We start from the raw sequence: 21,429 nt of genomic DNA, 5'->3' as shown, positions 1-21,429 counted from the left end.
GGCTTCCTCAGCCAAACTGACAAGACCTCTACAGCTGCACTACCACTAACTTCTACGATGTCATAAATAATCTGATTACCCTAGTCAGTTCACATTTTCATTAAGCCTATACTCTACAAATTCAAACTGATATAATCACACAAAAGAAACGATACTCCTAATACAATTTATATTTGGCCACGTTGCTAAAGTCAACTTTCCTCCTGATTTCCACATTAGTAATTGCGCCTTTTAGGGTATTATTTTGGTCATCTCTTCCTCTTTTCTGACTCTTTTACTTATATTGCCTTTTATCCTACTGCCCTGGAGTAGATAAACCCACCAAATTAGTGGAGGAGGAAATATTACTACTGAGGTAAAGCTGTCATCTCAAAAGGCAGAAGTTGACTATACAAGGAGTCTGTCCCATAACCTTCTCTGGTAAGTAACAGGGAAGTGGAACAAAAATTCAGACAAACAGAAAATCTTTGGTAGAAGTTTACTCCTATTTCCACTCTAAATTACAGGTAAAGAATTTCATTTCCACTACATTCTACTGCCTGGAATTGGTGGGTAATTAAAAAAAAAAAAAAAAAAAAAAAAGAAATAGTTTAAAAGAAGCAGTGCTTTAAAACAAACATTTTAAATTTACTTGGGGAAGAAAGAAGTTCTAACAGAATCTTTTTCCTTCAAATCATACTTAATTCCAGCTAAGTTTCAGCTAAATAGCACTGCCTAGTATAAAGTCATAAAACTGTCTCCTCTCAAACCTTTGCAATTGCTGTTTCCCTGCAGGTCCCCTCCCCCACCCCCCATGGCTCATCATCCTTTTACTGTCTTCAGGTCTCTGCTCAAATGCCACCTGGTCAGAGAGGCCCTTCACTGGCCACCCCATCTAAAAGAGCAACACCTACCCAAACCTGCCCACCCCTGATACTTATGCTCTTTATTTTTCTGTTTTTTCTCCATAGCAGTTAACACCACCTTACACATATACACGTATGTATATGTATGATATGTATGTATGTATATTGGTCTGCCTTCTCCCACTAATAACATAAGCTCCATAAGGAATGCATGTATTGTTTCCTGTGCCTTACACTGCAAGTTGTAAACATCCAATAAAAATTTGTTGAATTAATGAAATAATGATTTTCAAAGTTTTATTGAATTTCTAGTATTTTTATTATGCATTAAAATAATTCTTCTCTACAAGGGTTACTTGAAACGTGATAACGTAAATACTTAGACTAAAAATGAGGGGACTTAAGTCCCAGCTCTTCCATTAATTTCTTGCATAACTTCGTTAGATCATTTCTGTTTGTGTGCCTGACATCCTATGACTCACAACCATAGCTCTAAAATCCAGTAGTTTCTCTAAATAAAAAGTCTCTGGGCATCTCACATTTAGTAATGTACATATGTCATAAAGCAAAGTACAACTATAAAGGTAACTATTTTTCAATATAGTTGAAATTCATCTATTTTCTCAGGCCCAGGTCTAACCTGGAGGGTTTTTTACTGGTATCATAAAACCTTATTTACACAAGCTTAAAAATTTTGAGAGGACATTAACCCATTTACATGCTTAAACCATAGGACTTTGCTCTTTATTCTATTTTCAAAATGGCTACATCCCATTTTCTCTATTTCTACATTATAAATCTCACAGAATATAATGCCTCATGTAGGCACTGAACATTAAAGCCATTTTTTCAGCTATATTTGAAAAACTGTTCCAAATATATTAAACTGTCCACCAGTGCTAAAGATAGAGAAACATCAAGAAGGGATGTACAGGAATGATGTCCAAGTCTTTTGGGAAGACCATATTTAATGAGATAAGACAATACATGTAAAGTGATTTGCATAGTGCCCCAGCACATAAGTGTTCAATACATCAGCTAATGATTATATTTAAAGAATCTCTGAGATAAGAATTTTGGGAGTTCACCCTAGTATATCTATAGCTCCTCCATCAAATATTTAACAAGAGAAGTCTCGTTTTCCAGAGACTCACACGATTTTGGAATTCAGTATGGTACAAAAAAAAGACCAACAGACTTTTACCTTTTAAACAACTCCAAGTAGTAGCTGCAATTATTATATACATTTTACAGATGAAGAAATTGGTCTAAAAAATTAACTTGCCCAACACATACATGCTTTACTGACTTCTCTGAGACTGACATGGCAAACACCCTACCCGCAGAATTGTAGAGACAAAACCACTGTTCCCTCTTCCCCACTCCTAAGTTTCCCAAACAGACCAGGGAGTTCTAACCACGCCGCGCCGGGTATTCTTTCGGAACCCCAAAGTCCCGCCCCTAGTAAACACCATTCTTTGGGCCCTCCCCCTTTTTCCGCAGAAACCCAGCCGAAGCTGGTCTCCACCCCGAGTTTACTACATGATTCGGGAGGAGAAGGTGAGCGGGAGGCGTGAGTTCTCGCGAGGATGGGCCTGTTGTCCCGGTTACTCGTGGCCGTTCTAGTCGATGGAGGTCGTATCTGGGGCTGCTAAACTCCCACGGCGGAGTTGCTTCCAGCTGCTGAGGTCCTGAAAGCTCTGGTGGAACGACTGCTCCCCTCTAGGAAGGGCCGCCCCGCCTGGCGAGAAGACTGGGGGCGTGACCCGGGACCGGTGAAGGCGGGAGAGCGAAGTACCCGGAGAGTAGGTGAGAAAGGACGCGGAGCACCATCCGCGTGAGAGGGCGGTCCCGGCCCTGCGGCGCGTGTGGAAAGACTGCCCCCTTCGAAAATGAGCTCTTCTCAGTACTGCGGTGTGTAGAAGGAAAGGTGAGCGTGGGACCAAGACTTTACCAGCACGAATTGTGGGTTAGTCGACCTTCCCACCCAAGAAACCTGTCATTGTACCTGTCCTGGGGGCTGGGCGTGGACTTGCCTGCTTTTGCTCCTTCTGGTTCGGACTTGGGAGATAAACATGGAGCACCTATTAAATATCTGTGTGTGGCTTTCCTAAGGCTAAGGTCTTACTCTCCGGCAAGTCAGCACGTTAGTTATTCCTCATACCCTCATGTAAAAAAAAAGAATCAAAATTCATGCCAATCCAGTTTTCCAGATTTGGAATTGCAGTAAGAGTCTCAATACTGAAGGTGTCGCCTGTATAACAGTCTCTATTGTATCTGTAGTTATTTGCAACGGAGATTGGATTTCCCACGGGCTTTTAAGCAGCCCACGCTCCAAAACAGAAGTATCTGCCTTTCTGCAGGGAGGAGCAAAAACCAGTGGGTTCTAAGTTGTTAAATTCCTAGACCAAGAATTTACCAGAGATTCGGTTGTTTTAATAACCACGTGGGAAGATGCGTTTGCAATAGGAGAGTTACTGGTCATCTCCTGTAACAGATTTCAGTTAAAAAAATATAATTGAATGTTAAAGGCCGTATCTTCAGAAATTTTTTATACTTAATAATATTAACCAAAATATAAAGAGAACAGTTTATTGTAGTCATTGGAAAGTTTTAAGTGGAGAAGGAAGCAGAAAAAAAATTTTTTTTTGTAAATATGTTGCTACACGTCGCTGCCTTAATAAGTAACTATGTTTTGTTTTTGTTTGTTTGTCTTTTAATTCGTGATCAGGACGGAACTTGCTATCATTTTGTATTTTTTAATTGTAAATGATTTGGCTGTGTACCCTGGAAATTATTTTTTCAATTAAATTATTTACTTGCTTTGTCTTTCTTGTGAGTTTTGTCTCATAGAAGTGCAAATTTCATCAAATTTTTTAAATCAAAGCTTTAATTAGCTATGTTCTAGTTAATTTTTAGAGAATGAAATTGTCACTGTTTCACAGTTGAATATATTTTGAGTACTTGTTGTAGTAAGTTCCTTAGAAATTATTTTACAGACTATATATATTTAAAAAAGAAGAAATTTCAAGCCGAACATTGGAAGAGATGTCAGAAGATTCAGAAAAGGAAAACTACTCAGACAGATCAGTCAGTGATGAAGATGAATCAGTATGTTTTTCTCAACTTAATTTCACTTCATTTGCAATAAACTGTGATATAAAATATAAATTCCCAATTAAAATATAAAATCAATTGGGTGTAAAAATCAATTGGCTAAGTCACTTGTTACTGAAGTTGGGAAATAATTCATTTGATCAAAAAGCTAAGATTGTTACTGTGTTCTATGTGCTCTACCTACAAAGAGGAACTATTGATAATGTTTTATTGAGAAACTATGCTGGCTAAGATTCTTCCTTGTTTTGTTCAAATGTGTGTATTAAATCATTATTAGGGTTTTATTTTAATAATGTATATCTACTTGTTTTCTTACATGTTCTAGTTCTACTGTGTTACATCATAATAGGTACTTTGTTACATCATAATAGGTGCCAAACCTCATATGTTCTTAACCCTGCTATGTATCACCATAATAGGTTTAATGTGACTCTGATATCACAAAGGAAAGGACATGGAAGAAGAAAAGGGGGGGGAACAAAATGTAGTATTTTAAAATATTTTGTCTGGTTCTGGTACATGTTTATGAGACATTTCCTTGACTTTTAATAAAGGATAAGTTATATAAAGTATGTCAGTTAAGGTTCCCAAATAAACTCCCACAAATGTACAATATAACCCTTTTAGTGGCTTTCTGTGGTTCCTTTTTGTTGTTAATTTTTTTCTTAATTTAAATTTATTTTCCAAGTTTATCAAGAATCTTTAAACTTCATACCTTCCCTGCAGTCATTAATATAACCATAACCAGTGAAAGTGGAGAAATGAAAAATGAAAATTTAAGGTTTCAGGGTATTTGAAGTGATGGGTGCTTTGAGACCAATAGCCCATTATTATCTTCTATATATTTTTCATGTATTAAAGATTAAATACATACTTAATTCCAGTACTAAGATAGATGTAAAAAAGTTCTGGGTTTGGAAACTGTTGGTTTTTAAAAGAAATTTTTAAAAATTCTCTTGTTTCAGGATGAGGATACTTTCATGAAATTTGTAAGTGAAGATATCCATCGGTGTGCACTTTTAACAGGTTTGAAATTCTCTATATATTTTTCCTTCCCTTTATGATAAGACCTTAGGTGGATGATTTGAAGATAGAGGAAATTTTTAAAAATCAGATTGAATAGTATAGGGAATTATTATTCTGGTTGCTAGGGGAAAAAAGTGGGATAAGTTTTGGGGGAATTTTTATGTTGTATCTACTTTTATAAGGATCTTTTGGAGTTAAAACTTTGCAGGTTTGTTTTAGGTAAACCTGGTTTGTTTTGTAAAATAATGTGAAACTAAATGAAGGTTGACTACTTCATAAAGGTTTTTACACAACATAAGGATTTACTTTGTCATTTCTTTAAATAACTAGCTCTTTAAATGCATTTATAGATGATTGAAGTTATAATGGACACAATGTTTTAGAAATATATAGTTTATTTAAATGAAGTATAACTGTACAAGGGGTTTCCTTAGTACAGTCATTCATTTGTAAATGTATATGTGTGCATGTTGACATATAGTTGATTTTTTTAAATGCGTGCATTTAGAGTTCTGCTTTCCGATAGTCTCGATATTTACTTCTTTACCAGATATTCTGAAATTGAAGCTAATAAGGCCTTTATCTTATTTTTTTCTTTTCGACTACCATCCTAAAACCAATCTTTCAGCTAACTACTATTCTCAATTTGATGTATTTCCTTCTAGACATTTTTCTTTGCACATATACACATATCTATACCAGTACACCTAGAAAACATGTAGTACTGTTTTGTGGACTTCTTCCCTCAGCCCCTTTTCCTTTTTTAAAATTTTGCCAATCTGCCGGGAAAAAGGAGGTAACAAACTCTTTAAAAGATCATTTACATGATTGTTAGAGAAATTGAAAATTAGTTCATATTGTTTGTCTATTTTGTATTCCCTTCTTTTATGAATTGCTTATTCATAGCAATCCTTTGTTAATTTTGTTTATGGAACTTATATTGTTTAGAATTACCCTGTTGTGGTTAAGTTTATCAGTATTGCTTTGTGACTCTTCTGTATCTTGTTTAGGCTACATAGGCCTTCCCAATCTCAAGATCGTCAATATTATCATCTGAATTTCTTTAAATATTTTTTATGTGTTTGTTTCAATTTAAGTTAAAAATTTTTATGGATCTATTTATAATTTACATTTATGAGTAGTGGGAATTATGGCTCTGTTCCAACCTAGATTATCCCCAAGAGCAAAGAACACGCCTGGCATGGAGTTACTTGTGAGTTTAATTAGGGACTTAAAAAACAGGAGACGATGAGAGAGAGAGGGAGAGAGGTGACAAGGACATTTGTTTATGATAATCACAAATCACAGAACAGTATGATTAAGATGATTCAATTTAAGTAAAAACTATGTTCTGGTGTATTTTAAATTTTTTAACTATTTTACAATTTTAAAAAAGTTAAAAAGTCATATAGTATTCCAAATTGTGGTCTTGCTGATGCCGAATAGTATTAGACTATTGTTTTCTATGTTTGAGCCACTGTGTCTCTCTGAATACTGCCTGAATAATGGACTTTTTAAATTCAGATTTCAGTTTACATACAATCAAATCTACCCATTTTAAGAGTACAATTCAGTGAGTTTTGACAAATATATGAAGTTGCTTACTGTCAAAAAGAAGATTTCCATTACCTCCATAAAGTTCCTTGTACCTCGTTGTAATCAATCCCTTCCTCCCAGTCTTCACCCTTGGCTTCAGGCAACCACTGATTTCCTTCCTCTCCACTATAATTTGGCTTTTCTAGAATTTCATAGAAGCAGAATCATACATCATGTTGTTTTCTGTCTTCTTTTGCTTAACATAATGCTTTTGAGATTTCATGTTGTAGCATATATCAGTTCATTCCTTTTTATTACTATAAGTGGATAAATTACAGTATATGGATATGATCTATCCACAGTTTATCCATTCAGCTATTGATGGATATTTGGAGTATTTCCAGTTTTGGGCAATTGTGAATAAAGCTGCTGTGAACATTCATTTCTCTTGGGGGAATAACCTAGGAATAGTATTGTTGGGTCATATACTAAGTGTATATTTAACTTTATAAAATAATGCCGATCTGTTTTTAAAGTAGCTGTAAAATTTTGAATTCCCACCAGCAATGTTTGAGAGTTCTTGGTGCTCTACATCCTCACCAACACTTTGTCTTTTTGTATTTTTAATTTTAGGTATTTGAATTGGTGTGTAATAACTAATGATGTTGAGCATCTTTTCATGTGGTTATTGGACATTTGTGTATCTACTTTGATGAAGTATCTGTTCAAATTTTTACCTAATTTTAACTAGATTTTCCATTTATTGTTGATTTGTTCTTGATATATTATTCTGCATACAAATCCTTTGTCAGATTTGTGTTTTTTTGAATGAGTATTTTCTTCCAGCTTCCATTTTCATTTTCTTAACACTGTCTTTTGGTGAACAAAACTTTTTAATTTTGATGAAATCCAATTTATCTATTTTATTTTATGATTCATGTATTTGTGTATCTTAAGAAATCTTTGCCTAATCCAAATGACATAGAGCTTCCCTTTTCTCATAGAAGTTTTATAGTTTTAGCTCTTTCATTTAGGTCTATGATCCTTTTAGGGTTAATTTTTTTATATAGTGTGAGATAAGGACTGAGGTTCATTATATTTCATATGGCTATCCAATTGTTCCAGTACCATTTGATGAAAATCCTTTCCCAATTAAATTACTTCAACGTCTTTGTTGAAAGTCAGTTGACTGTGTATGACTGGATCTGTTTCTGGATTCTGTATTCTGTTCCACTGATCTAAATTCTTATGCTATTACTACACCATCTTGATTACTGTAGCTTTATATAGTAAGTGTTTATATCAGTTAGTACAAATTCATTAATTTTTTTACAAGTTGTTTTGGGTATTCTAGATTGTTTTCATTTCCATATGACTTTTATAATGAGATTACAATTTCTACAAAAATTAAAAATCTTGCTGAGAGGTTTGGCACGCCATTGAATTTATTAGATCAATTTGGGAAGAATTTGCATTTTAGCAAATGAATTTTTAAATTCAGGAACATGGTATTTCACTCCATTTAATTTTCATCTTTTTTGCATGTGGTTTTCAGATTACAGGCCTTGTATGTGTTTTGTTAAATTTACTTCTAAGTATTTCATGTTTCTTGATGAAAATGGCATTGCTTTTAAATTTTACTTTTCTATTTATTGTTGGCATATTGAATTAGAGTTGATTTTTGTTTATTGCCCTGGTATCTTGCAACCTTGTAGAACTTGTTTATTAGTTCTAGTAGCCTTTTTATAAATTATTTAGGATTTTCTATGTGCGTGATCATGTCATCTATGAAATCAATCTTGTATTTTGGGAAAATCCCCACTTGGTAATGACATATTATCTGGAAATATATTGCTAGATTTGATTTGCTGATATTAAGTATTTTTACATCTGTATCTATGAGGGATATTGATTATAGTTTTCTTGTAATGTTCTTGTCTGGTTTTGAAACCAGGTTAATATTGGTTTTATGAAATGAGATGGGAAGCATTCCCTTTAGTTCTCTTTTGTATTCGGAAAGGATTTGTGAAGATTTGGTATTATTTTTTCTTTAAATGTTTGGTAGAATTTGCCAGAGAAGTCATTCAGACCTTGAGTTTGTTTTCTTTCTTTTTAATTTCCTCTTTTTTGTTGATTTTATGGTAAGTTTGATTATTAATTAAATTTCTTTAAAATAATGTATAGGTTTTCAGGTTATCTGTTTATTCTTGATAGGTAGTTTGTGTGTCTCAAGGAATTTGTCCATTTCATCTGAGTTGTAAGATTTTTGTCATAGGTTACTCATAATATATAAAGTTCATAATATTTTCCTCGTAATATCTGTAGAATCTTTCCTGATGTGTCCCCTCTTTACTTCCTGATATTGATGATTCAAATATTCTTCTCTTTTTATTTCTTATTCTTGCTAAACTGGATATTTATCAATTTTATTGATCTAGTCAGAGGACCACAGGTTGGTTTTATGGATTTTTCTGATTTGCTTATCTGTTTTCTCTTTTCTTGATTTTCTGTCTAGTTTTTAAATTTATTTCTTTCTATTTTGGTTTAATTTGTTCTTCCGGTTTCTTTAGGTGAAAGCTTACATCACTGATTTGAGACCTTTCAAAATGGTAAGCATTTAATGCTATAAATTTTCCTCTAAATACGGTTTTATTTGAACCCCACAGATTTGGATATATTGTGTTTTCATTTTCATTCAGTTGAAAATATTTTATTCTTTGTCTTTTGGTTTTTCTTTGACCCATGAGTTTTTTAGAAGTGTGTTTAATTTCCAGATATTTGTTGAATTTTCTATTAAAGATTAAAAAGATATCTTTTTATTAGTGATGTGTAACTTAATTCACCTGAGATCAAAGACTATGCTTTGTATGATTTCAGTCCTTTTAAATGTGTTGCTACTGGTTTTATGGCTTAGAATATGATCTGTTTTGGTGAATGCTATATGTAGATTTGAAAATTAAATGTTTTATTAGAGTGTTCTATAAATGCCATTTGGGTTGATAGTATTGTTTAAGTCTTCTATATCCTTATTTATTTTGTATCATATCAGTACTGACTTAAGAGTGTCTCCAACTATAATTGTGAATTTGACTGTTTCTCCTTTCGATTCTCATGGTTTTCGCTTCATATAATTTGAAACTGTAGTATTAGTTGCATACACATTCAGTATTGTTGCTTTCTTTTGATGAATTTCATATTAATAAAGAAATGTCCCTCTTTATTAATATGAAATGTCCCTCTATTTCTTGTATTATTCATTAGTCTGAAATCTACTTTCTTATTAATATTGTCATTCTGACTTTCTTTCAATTTGTGTTTTTATGTTTTATATTTTTTTCATTCTTTTACTTTTAGCCTATCTGTATCTTTATATACAATGTCAATTTCTTTTTGAAAACTTAATAGTTGGGAATTATCCAACTTGACTATCTCTGCAGTTTAATTGGGATATTTAGAACATTTACATTGAACGTCATTTTTAATATGACTTGTGTAAATCTGTTATCTTACTGTTAGTTGTATTTTTGTCCCATATTTTTTTATTACTTTTTTCCCTTTTTCCTGCCTTCTTTTGGATTAATTATATTTTTATAATTGCATTTAATTTTCACTATTATCATGTTAGCTGTACTTCTTCGTTTTATTTATTAATATAGTTATTTTAGTAGTTTCTGTAGAGTTTAAAATATATATTTTAAACTTACCACATTCTATCTTCACATAACATTATACCACTGTATGTATAGTATTAAAACTGCAAAGCAGAATTCCTCCATTTCTTCTTTTCTTTGTGTTATTGTTGTCACACATTTACTTCTGCATATGTTGTAAACCACAAAAGACATTATTGCTTTTATTTAAACAGTTTACCTTTTTAAAGATATTAAGTATAATATCTTTTATATTTACTTCCATATTCACCATTTCCAGTGTTTTTCATTTCTTTGCGCAGTTCTAAATTTCCATCGGGTTTCATAGTTCTTTGACCTGAAGTTCTTCGACATTTCTTGACTGAAAGCCTAATGTCAATAAAGTCTCTCAGCTTATCTTTATCTGAAAAAGTCTTTATTTTGCCTTTATTTCTTAAAGATATTTTCTTTGTTTTTGGGATTCTGACTTAATAGGTAATTTTTTTTTCCCCTTCCGGCACTTGAATTATGATGTTCCATTAATCCCTAGCTTGTCTATTTGAAATCGGCTGTAATCTTACCTTGGTGTTTCTGTATTTAAGGTTTTTCTAGTGGCTTTTAATCTTTTCTTTTCATTATTGTTTTTTAGGAATTTGATTATAATGGGTCTCGGTGTAGTTTTGTATTTATCCTTTCTAGAACTTTGAGTTTATAGTGTTTACCAAATTTGGAAACCTTTCAGCCATTTTTTCCTTAATATTTTTCAGTCTTGCCCTCTCCTATACAATTATACACATATTATACTACTTAATATTATACCACAGGTCATTGAGGCTCTGTTTATTTCTTTTTCATTTTTTCTCTCTGCTTCATTTTGGATAGTTTCTATTGGTATCTTCAAGTATACTGCTCTTTTCCTCTGCACTTTTCTTCTATTCTTTTTAATCTATTAATCCCATCCAGCATATTTTTCATTTCAGCTATTTTTCATTTCATAGTTCCATTTAGGTCTTTTGTAGGTCTTCCATTTCTTTCCTCATGTTCGTGTTTTCCTTTACCTCCAGCTCATTTGGAACATATTTATAATAGCTGTTTTAGTGTCCTTGTCTGCTAATTCCATTTTCTCTGTGATTTTTGGAGCTGTTTCTATTGATAGATTTTTCTGTTGGTTATGGGTCATGTTTTCTTGCTTCTTTGCATGCCTGGCAGTTTAAAAAATTTATTCTTTTTGGTATTCATTGAACTTCTTTAAATTTAAATGTATGTCTTTCATCAAATTTCTGACATTTTCAGCCATTATTTATTTTTTAATATAATTTCTTTTTATTAGATACGTTGTAGGTTTACAGAAAAATATATGTAGAAAATACATAGTTCCCATTTACCTTTCCCCCATTGTAACACTTTGCATTGGTGTAGTACCTTTGTTGCAACTGATGAAAGATTGTTATTTAACTATAGTCCACAGTTTATATTAGGGTTCACTTATTATACCGTCCTATTTTTTAAAAAAAAATTTATTCTAGTAACCTACGTACAACCTAAATTTTCCCCTTTAGCCATATTCAAATATATAATCCAGTGCTGTTAATTACATTCACAATGTTGTGCTACCATCACCACCATCCATTACCAAAACTTTTCCATCACCCTAAATAGGAATTCTGTACCCGTTTCTTCAAATATTTTTTTCTGCCCCACTTTCTTTCTCATCTCCATCTGGGCTTTGATTTGAAACATGTTAGACATTTTGATATTGTACCAGAGATTCCCAAGTTACTGCTCATTTTTTATGAAATGTTTTTCATCTCTGTTCAGATTGGATAATTTCTGTTGTTCTATTTTCAAGTCTACTGTTGCCCCTGTCATCTCAGTTCTGCTATTGAGACCATCCAGTGAGTTTTTAAAATTTAAGATGCTGTATTTTTCAGTTGTAAAATTTCCATTTCTTTCAAAGTTTCTTTTTTCTTTTCTGAGAATTCCCATATTTTCACTCATTCCAAGTATGCTTTCTCTTACCTCATGGAGCATAATTATAATAGCTTCTTTAAAGTTCTTGCTGGATAGTCCCAACATCTGAGTCATCTTGGTGTTGAAATTTGTTGACTCTCTTTTCCCCTAAGAGTTTATCATATCCCTGGTTCTTCCATTGTGAATCTATCCTGTGTAGATTCTGGATCGTTCTTGACAGTGTCAGTGTTTTCTGTCTAGTGGGGAATCAGTCAACTTAGTTTCTGACTGTAAGTTCTGTTTCCTATTCTGCAGGTAATGTTTCAAATTTCAGTTCAAATCTCTGAAGACTTTGGCTCTGTCACATGCCTGCTTAGTTCAGGAGTTAATTTGAGACTTGTCCAGGTGGTGCAATTCTCTGTTTAGTTTTCTAAGCTTTTCCTGTGTTGGTTTGGGACTGTCTTGCACATGGGTTATTCAGGGGTTAAGGTGAGAGATTTGTGTGCATTGTTCAAATTTCAGTTCATTTCTCCAAGACTCTGCTATGATAGTTGAGTCTGTCTTAATGCTTGCATAGCTTAGGAGTTAGGCTGAGATTTGTGTGGTTTTGCACACACAATTAAGGGTTACCCTTCTCCCCTTCAGAGTTTCTTCCAAACTCTGAGGACCCCATTTCCTTCTTCTGCTGTTAAGAAAAACTGGCTTTCTATCCAAGATTTAGGCACTTGAGCCATTGCTTTGCTCTTTGGCCTGTCTTCTGCACATAGCAGCAAGAGAAAACAAAGAGAAACTCATCTCCATGGTGGGTCACTTCTCTACGTTTCGACTCAGCAATCTGCCTGTTTTTGTTTACTTTTCAGGCTCCTGAGGTAGTTTTTTGTTGTTTGTGTTTTGTCTAGAGTTTTAGTTGTAATCAGTAGGAGGAAAGGGCTGTGTAAGACTTATGCTCTTATAGTGGAACTGGAACCCTTGCCTGTTAACTTTTGATGAATGAGAGACCTTATGAATTTTACTTGTTGATTGCTAGATTTTGTTGTGCTCTGTTAAGCAGTGTTGGGCTTTGTCCTGATAGGCTGTTAAGTTGCTTCTGGATTGGTTTCATTATTTCAAGTCTTGCTTTTAAGCTTTGTTAGCATGTGTCCAGAGCAGCCTTTTACTCTTTTGCTATGTTCTTCTTATCCTTCATGTGTTAGCTCAGATGTTCAGAGAAGTCTTGCCTGACTCCTATCTAAAGTAGCATCCCCCATTCATTTCCCACTTTAAATTATATTACTGTTTTTTTTTTTTTTTGTTTTTTTTTTAAATAGCGTTTCTCATCATCTGAAGTTATTTTCCCATTTACTATGTGTCACCCTGCTGCATCGTAGGCTCATGATGGCAGGGGTCTTGTCTCTTTTACTTCTGTATCACCAGTGCCTGTTTATAGTTCTTGACACATAGTAGATGCTTAAGTATCTGTTGAATGGATGCATCATTATATAACAATCCTGAGCATTTGCTAGGGAAAGCAATATTATTCCTTGTCTACGTATAGTAAGATATATGTTTAAAGAGGCTGCCTTGCCCCAAATCATATCAAAACATAGTGGTGGAATAGAACCCAGTTGCCTGAATCATGTTAAAACTGATGTAGCTGCAATAATTAAAAATTAGCCAAGAACTAAATCTCGGCAAAAGTGACATTTCATAGGTGGAGGAGCAAGACAAGTCAGTGAGACAAATGGAGAACAAAATCTGTGAAAGATAAGGAGAAAACCAGGAAGACAAAGGAATGAGCTATCAGCATCAAATTGATAGCACACAAATATCACAGTAAAAGAGAAAGGTCTTTGTACTGCCTACCTGGGCAGCCTCATTGTATTCTATGTGAATTATGTCCCTGGGGCTGTGCCACACGGTGGCCCTCAAATGGGAACTGAGAAAAGGTTGTGATTGAGTTCACTGGCAACCTTTGAGAATATAGTTCCAGTAAAGTGAAAAATTATAGGCAGTGGGTGTATTTAACTCATTAGAGAAACAGTTTTCTAAGTGTGATTGAATTTATGAAGAGTCAAAATGAGACGATTTGTTAGGAAAGCTGAAAGAAACATTTTTGTAGTAACAGTGAGAATTTAGCATAAATTAATAGTATAATGAGGTCAACAACTACTTCTAGTTCTTATAAAGATCAGTTGCTGCAAAATTTCTTTAGTACTTTTATAAATAAGTAGTCCTGTAAATTGTAAAATAGTTACAATTATATCCACAAATAATAATGTATTTGAATGATGTTGGAAGAAAAGGAACTATATAATATTACAGGAATTAGAGTTTTCCTTCTTATCACTCATGATTGTGTTTGAATCTTTTTTAGCTGACTCTATTCGTGATCCACTTTTCCCCCGGACTACACAGATACTATTGGAGTATCAATTAGGGAGATGGGTGCCACGTCTTCGTGAACCACGAGATCTATATGGTGTCTCTTCTTCTGGTCCACTGAGCCCAACACGGTGGCCATATCACTGTGAGGTCATTGATGAAAAAGTCCAACATATTGGTATGTTCTACCAATTTTCGGGATGCAAACATTAGCAAAATCATATTGCCAACCTTGATTTTAATGAGATTCATGGTGTTAGAACAGAGTATTCCCATAGAAATATAACATGAGCTACATATGCAATTTTAAATATTCTAGTAGCCACATTTAAATAGGTAAAAAAATGAAATTATTCAAAAATAAATTTTATTTAAATCAATATCCAAAATATTTACGTTCTTTCTTTTCATACTAAGTCTTCAAAATCCAGTGTGCATTTATAGTTAGAGACATCTCAGTTCAGATCAGCTGCATTTCAAGTGATTAGTAGCCACATGTGCTCAAATAGAGGGATTTAAAAATGCCAGAACTATAGTAATTCCACAGAGTTCGAAACAGCAATACTTTTTTTCCAGTCACTGTCAAACTCTTAATGTAGCGTATAGTCACAGTCAGAGCCGATGCCAGATGACTATGAACTATAGTCTTTTTTTAATACTCCTTTTTTCCTCCATCTCTTTCTTTTTTTTCTCTTTGTATCTTTCTACTCTTAGTATATCTTTATCCTCTTGTGCCGTTTCTGCTCCTTTTTTGTTTTACGTCTCCTTGTACCCCTTTGTCTCTGTCTCTCTTTTTCTCTCCTTTCCTACTTTCTACTTCTTTTCTTTTATGAAACTGAGGAGTGTATATTTTAGTGCATATTTTTATGTTTTTGTATGTGTCCATTTCCACATTTAGTTTTGGCTCTCCCAGTAGCTTGTAGCCTGACCTGTAAAATAGGCATGGTAGAAACATTCCCAATGTTCACCACCCTTTGTTGATTATAACACATACATTGTTTATAGGTGAAGACCTTATAGACATTCATTAGTGAATAAATTTTAAAAACAGTCTATACTTATTTCATTGCTTACTTAAATTAGATGTTACTTAAGTATTCTTAAAAACTAAGTTAAATTTACTTCTTACATATCTGGTATCTGATGTGTACTACATACTCATACACACACACACACTGATATTTTCTTCAAGAATTCCAAAGTCACAGGCTTAAAAATATATTAAAGAATTCATACCTAATAACAGGCATTTCCCATTTAGAATTCTGAAGCTCGGTGTAGCTAGGTATATATTTATCTTTTGCAGCACAGGAAATCTCCCTCACTTTTTCTCTTTTTAACCTTTGTACTATCACCCCACCCTTCCTCTGTTAGTCCCCTTCTTTTTTTTGCTCTAGTACTAGGGAGGAAATAAAGAAGTCAAGCAAAGAAAACACTGCTATGCTACTAAATTTTAACCTAACTCCATGCCTTCTTTTTGCACCTTGGTTCTGTTTCATAATCTCCACAGTACAAGTCTGTGGCAGTGGGTTTGAATAAGAAAGATCAGGAAAAGGAAAATCCCTACTGTCTCTGAAGGGTGACTTCTGCCTGATTTCTCTCATGTAGTAGTGGTGAGAGAATGAGAGCAGAAGGGAATCTAAGGGAAGAGGGAAGCAAAAATCCTGTCATACTACTGCTTCTCAATATCACCTCCAGCTCCAAGTGCTTATTCTCACTCATCCTTTTTCCTCACCATCTAACTTGACACCCCCACTGTCACATTCTCACTGTAACTTTTCTATCTCCCACTGTCAGACTTCATTTTTCCTTGAGTCGTTTGAGTCACTATCAGGTGGTTCAGAATGGAGAAAGTTTTTGCTCTTCTTGGTTCCTTATCAGACTCCCACTTTTGTTGCTGAGGCTCTTTCATATGAGGGCAGGGGCGTTTCTGACCTCTCCTGTTGAAATTCCAAATATATTTCCTTAGCAAAATACTGTTTTAAGAGTGGTTAGAATGTATGGCACCATATTTCACATAGCTTGCATGTTATATATACTTTGGGTGTCTGTGAACCCAACTTTCACCCTGAGTGAAGATGGAGTAGCCATGTTGCACAGCTGCAGTACAGCTTCTCTCAGCATAAGTTTCCCAAGATCCCCAGAGTCATGAATGAAGTCACACAGCTGCTGATGATACTGTGAATTTTGCTGGATGAAAGCTTCATATTTTGCCATGACATTGCTGTTTTGTTCACAATCGAAAATATTTGTAAGCTTTCCTGGTTTTCAAGCCAACTGCAACAGCCACTACATCCTTACCTAAGAAGAATCAGAAATTGTTCCCAGGTGTCCCTTATGGGCTTCTCATATTTTGCTAGCCAGCATCTCCGAAAGTCTGTTACCCAGAGTTTTGTATATTATCCTGGACCTTGCCTTTTTACACTTGGCTATTGCAAAGATTGCTAATTCGCATATTTTAAAGGACTTATAAGACTACAGAACATTCTCACATATGGCTTTTATTTAAAGGCAAAGGATACACTGCAGCAAGAAAAAGATATTTCCTGCAAGTATTGGGGGTCTGAGAGATATCCAGGTGCAAGCTCCTGAGGGTCCTTATTCTCATGCAAACTGACTTGTCTTCAGATCAAAGCACCAAGATCTATCTGATGAATCTTAGCTTCAGAAATCCTCATGGCAAGAATTCTCAGCCCTGTGGTCAGGTAGTCAAGTCAGGCTATCTAAATAGCGTATCATAAATCTTATTGCCCTTGGGTAAGAATCAAAAGCAGATTATCTAGACTTCCTAGAGACAGATGTTTTCCAGTCTAACTATAAATTAATTGTCTTACGCAACCATGTATTTTTGAATGTTTTTCTGTATAAGCTCATATACATCGATCTCTTTTTAAAATAAACTGGTTTATTAGATTTCATTAAATAGATAAACAATTTTTAACTGATATCTTATTAATGAATTTTAGATGTTTCCAATCTAGCTTTGACAAACAATGCTATGCAAATACCCTTTTTTTGTGTGTCCTAATGCACACATATTAATATATTTTGAAGATAAATTCCTATAGTTTCTGGTTAAAAAGGTATTGTCAAATTGCTCTCCAAAAATTTTCTGATTATTTATAGTTATAAAAACAGCATGAAAGTAGCTATTTTTCTCATTACTCGTTAACATTGTTTAATCACCCATTCTAATCTTAATCTGATACTGTTTTAGTGTGTATTTTTAGTTTATGTAGTCTTTGTTTATGAATGAGATTGCGCATTTTTACGTATATTAACTTTTTCTGTGAACTGTCTGAGAAGATTCTCTGTCTATTTTGTTATTAGGTTGTATCCTTTTTTTTGTACTGGTCAGTAAGGAAATTACCTTATTATGCCATCTATCTTGCATATTTTTTTTTCTATTATCTACATTTTTTATTTGTTATGCAGAAATTTTAAATTTTTGTGCAGTCATTTTGCCTATCATTTTTTTTTTTCAGAGATTGCTTCTTTATTAGTCAGAACTTTTTTTCTGCCTCCCCCTTGGATTTTTTTTTTCCTTCATTTTATTGAGATATATTCACATACCACACAGTCATACAAAACAAATCGTACATTCGATTGTTCACAGTACCATTACATAGTTGTACATTCATCACCTAAATCAATCCCTGACACCTTCATTAGCACACACACAAAAATAACAAGAATAATAATTAAAGTGAAAAAGAGCAATTGAAGTAAAAAAGAACACTGGTTACCTTTGTTTGTTTGTTTGTTTCCTTCCCCTGTTTTTCTACTCATCCATCCATAAACTAGACAAAGTGGAATGTGGTCCTTATGGCTTTCCCAATCCCATTGTCACCCCTCATAAGCTCCATTTTTATACAATTGTCTTCGAGATTCATGGGTTCTGGGTTGTAGTTTGATAGTTTCGGCAGCCAGGCTCTTTTATGGCTTTTTGGGTTTTGAAATTCTCATATTTTTTTCTTAGCACTCTCACAGATTGTGTGTGTGTGTGTGTGTGTGTGTGTGTGTATGATTAAAGACTTAGCAGGGAGAATATGAAAAACTGTATCTACACCTTCTTCCTTGAAGCTGAAATCTACACAGTTTTGGAATGCTCTTTCTCCCTTTCATTCATCCAATTTTTGCTTCATTTATTTTGAGGCTCCCTTTCATTCAGCCAATTTTTGCTTCATTTATTTTGAGGCTCTCATTAGGTATATAACATTTATTTTAAGATTGTTATGTGTTCATGATGTTATTTTTTGTTATGAAATGTTCCTCTTTATTTTTGACCATTCTCTTTGTCTTAAAGGCTCTCTCATCTAATATTAATATAGCCCCTGCATTTGTTTACTCTTTGCATGATGTATATTTTTCCATCCAGTACTTTCAACCTATTGTGTCTTTATATAGAAAGTGTGACTCTTGTATTCAACATATAATTTAGTCTTACTCTTATTTTTCTGACCATCTATTTCTTTGGAGTATCTGGTCCATTAAGATTGAATGGTTGGTTTAAGGCCTATTATTTTGCTATTTATTTTCTCTTAGTTCCCTCATACATTTTTAAGAATTTAAGAATTCTATTTGATAATTTATGTTGTGGCTTTTTAACTATGATTATTTTACATTATTATTTTTTAGTGGTTAATCCAGAGTTTATGATATAAAGCCTTAACTTTTCACAGTCTGTTTATAGACATTTTGTACCATTCAGGTAAAATGTATGAATTGCAACTCTGTAGGGTCCATCCATCCCCCTTTTCCTTATGCTACAGCTGCCAAATATGTTAGCTCTGTATATGATGTTTACCAATTATTAAAATGTAATACGGTGTTAGAATTTTTGTTTTAAACTTCCATAATTATTTTAAAGAAATTTAAGGAAAAGTATTTACCATTTGTAATGCTCTTCTTCCTTCCTTAAGATCTATGTTTTTGTCTGATATCATTTCCTTTCTGCCAGAAAAACTTCCTTTTAGCGTTTATTACAGTAAATTTCTGCCATGTGCCTAGAATATATCAAGAACTCTTACAACTCAACAATAACTAGCAACACAATAATAATTATTATAATAATAATAATAAGGCAAAGAGCTCGAGTAAACATTTCTCCAAAGAAGACATACAAATGGACAACAAGCACATGAAAAGATGCGCAGCATCATTAAGTATTAGGGAAATGCAAATTAAAACCACAATGAGATACCACTTCACACTTACCAGTATGGCTAATATAAAAATTCAATAATAACAAGTACTGACAAAGATGTGGAGAAATCGGAACCTTCATATACTGCTGATGGGAATATAAAATGGTACAGATCCGTTGGAAAAAAGTCTGGCAGTTCTTCAAAAAGTTATACAGAGGAATCCAAGATGGTGAATCAGGAGAGACAGAGCAAAATTCTCTGTGAAAAACACTAGATAAAGGACAGAAAGTGCTCCAGAACAGCAGTTCCTGGGTTCCACCGGCTGGGCAGGGACTTCTACACCCATAGTGAATGTGTACTTGGAGAAACAGAGTCTGTGGTTTGAGATGGGTGAGTGTTAGTTAGAACTGGGTGAGTGTTCAGCCCAGAACACCACTGGGGAATGGGAAGCTGGAGCCAGCTGACGGCACAGAAGGGAGTAGCCTTCCATACCCTGGGCACCCTCCTGGTGTGGGTGATAACCCTTCACAGACCCACAGCCAAGAGCCCCCTTGCCAGGAACTGGCCATTGGAGCAGGTAGACGTTCGCAGAAGGGGGGTAGCATTCTATGCCCTGTGCAGCCTTCTTTGCAGCTGCCTGGGAGACAACCATTCATAGCCTCATGGCCGTGAGCTTCCTTGAGGGAATTTGGAGATTTGTGGGCTTGTGACTGCATCCAGTCTTCCTTCACGAAAGGCCATGGTGTGTACAGCCTAGAGGCAGGGGTGCCCCACAGAAGTGCCAGGAGCACTTCCCAAATCCCAAGGACTTGTGGGCACATGGCACAAGGACCTTGGGGCATTTGAACTGGAAGGTGAGATGAGCTGTGCAGCCCCAGAGTGCTCTACCCGCAGTCCTGGAAAAGGCTGAGACCACTGTGTCCTGGAGCGAACTCCCTGCCAAACTGCACAGGGCATACCCCCCAACCACAGGGCTGGTGGTCCCCAGTGCACACGGAAAATTGGTGCACTGATTTGACCACCACATAGTTTGGATTCCCACTCAGTGTATAGGCAAAGTTGGGGAGAACTGGCTTGAGGGTAAGAGGTGGCTCAGGAGTGCCATCCGCTGTTAGGTCAGGGAAAGTGCACTCCACCAAGCTGTAGCTCTGTCAAATTATAGATAAATGTTTAAGTAAGTCCGCATATCCTAAAAGAACCCTATCAAGGTAAGCAAATGCCAAGAGGCCAAAAACAACAGAAAATTATGAAGCATATGAAAAAACCAGAAGATATGGATAACCCTAAAGTCCAAATTAAAAAGCCAGAGGAGAGACAAAACTTGGAGCAATTAGTCAGAGAAGTATACACAAACATGAATATCATGGCTCAGCACAGCTTATCAGGGGAATGCGTATTGTAATTATCCCTAGATTGTAAGCTCTTACAGCACTCACATCTATTCCTGAGTTGTAATGGTTATCTCTAAATACTGAGATGCTGAGCTCCTTTTGTATAATCTGGTTGGTTTCTGGAACTTTGGGTATCTGTGTGATAGCTGAAACTTGGAGCTAGAGCTTGACAGCTGTGAATGTCAGTATTACTTCATATGGTAACTGTTGAAATAGCTGAAAAAGAGTTCAGGCTTCAGTTAGAGATAGGAATGAAGCAGATCTGGTTAGGACTAAGGCAAATCAAGCCAAAGGGTAAAGGACAATACTGACTGGGTTTTTTTTTGTTTTTTTTTTTTTTTTTTTTTTTTTTGGTTCAGTTCCTTTATTTATTTTTTTTTATTTATTTATTTTTTTAATCATCATTTTATTGAGATATATTCACATA

At 34.6% G+C, this 21,429-nt stretch overlaps 1 protein-coding gene across 2 annotated transcripts in view; it reads left to right on the top strand.

Moving 5' to 3' along the window:
• The first annotated feature begins 2,366 nt into the window (after positions 1-2,366).
• AGBL3 (ATP/GTP binding protein like 3) overlaps positions 2,367-21,429 on the top strand; it is a 103,412-nt gene continuing 84,349 nt past the window's right edge. The window contains exons 1-4 of one of the 2 annotated variants that reach the window (XM_037836108.1): positions 2,367-2,775; positions 3,845-3,956; positions 4,928-4,988; positions 14,457-14,642. In XM_037836108.1, the coding sequence (XP_037692036.1) occupies positions 3,894-3,956; positions 4,928-4,988; positions 14,457-14,642 (310 nt within the window). In that variant the 5' untranslated portion in view covers positions 2,367-2,775; positions 3,845-3,893. Of the gene's footprint in view, positions 2,776-3,844; positions 3,957-4,927; positions 4,989-9,094; positions 9,134-14,456; positions 14,643-21,429 lie in introns of those variants that run through there. The other variant, XR_005216949.1, reaches the window with a different exon arrangement.

This window comes from Choloepus didactylus, chromosome 5, assembly GCF_015220235.1.
Source record: "Choloepus didactylus isolate mChoDid1 chromosome 5, mChoDid1.pri, whole genome shotgun sequence".
NCBI lineage: Eukaryota > Metazoa > Chordata > Mammalia > Pilosa > Megalonychidae > Choloepus > Choloepus didactylus.
This window is presented reverse-complemented; position numbering and strand designations above follow the sequence as displayed.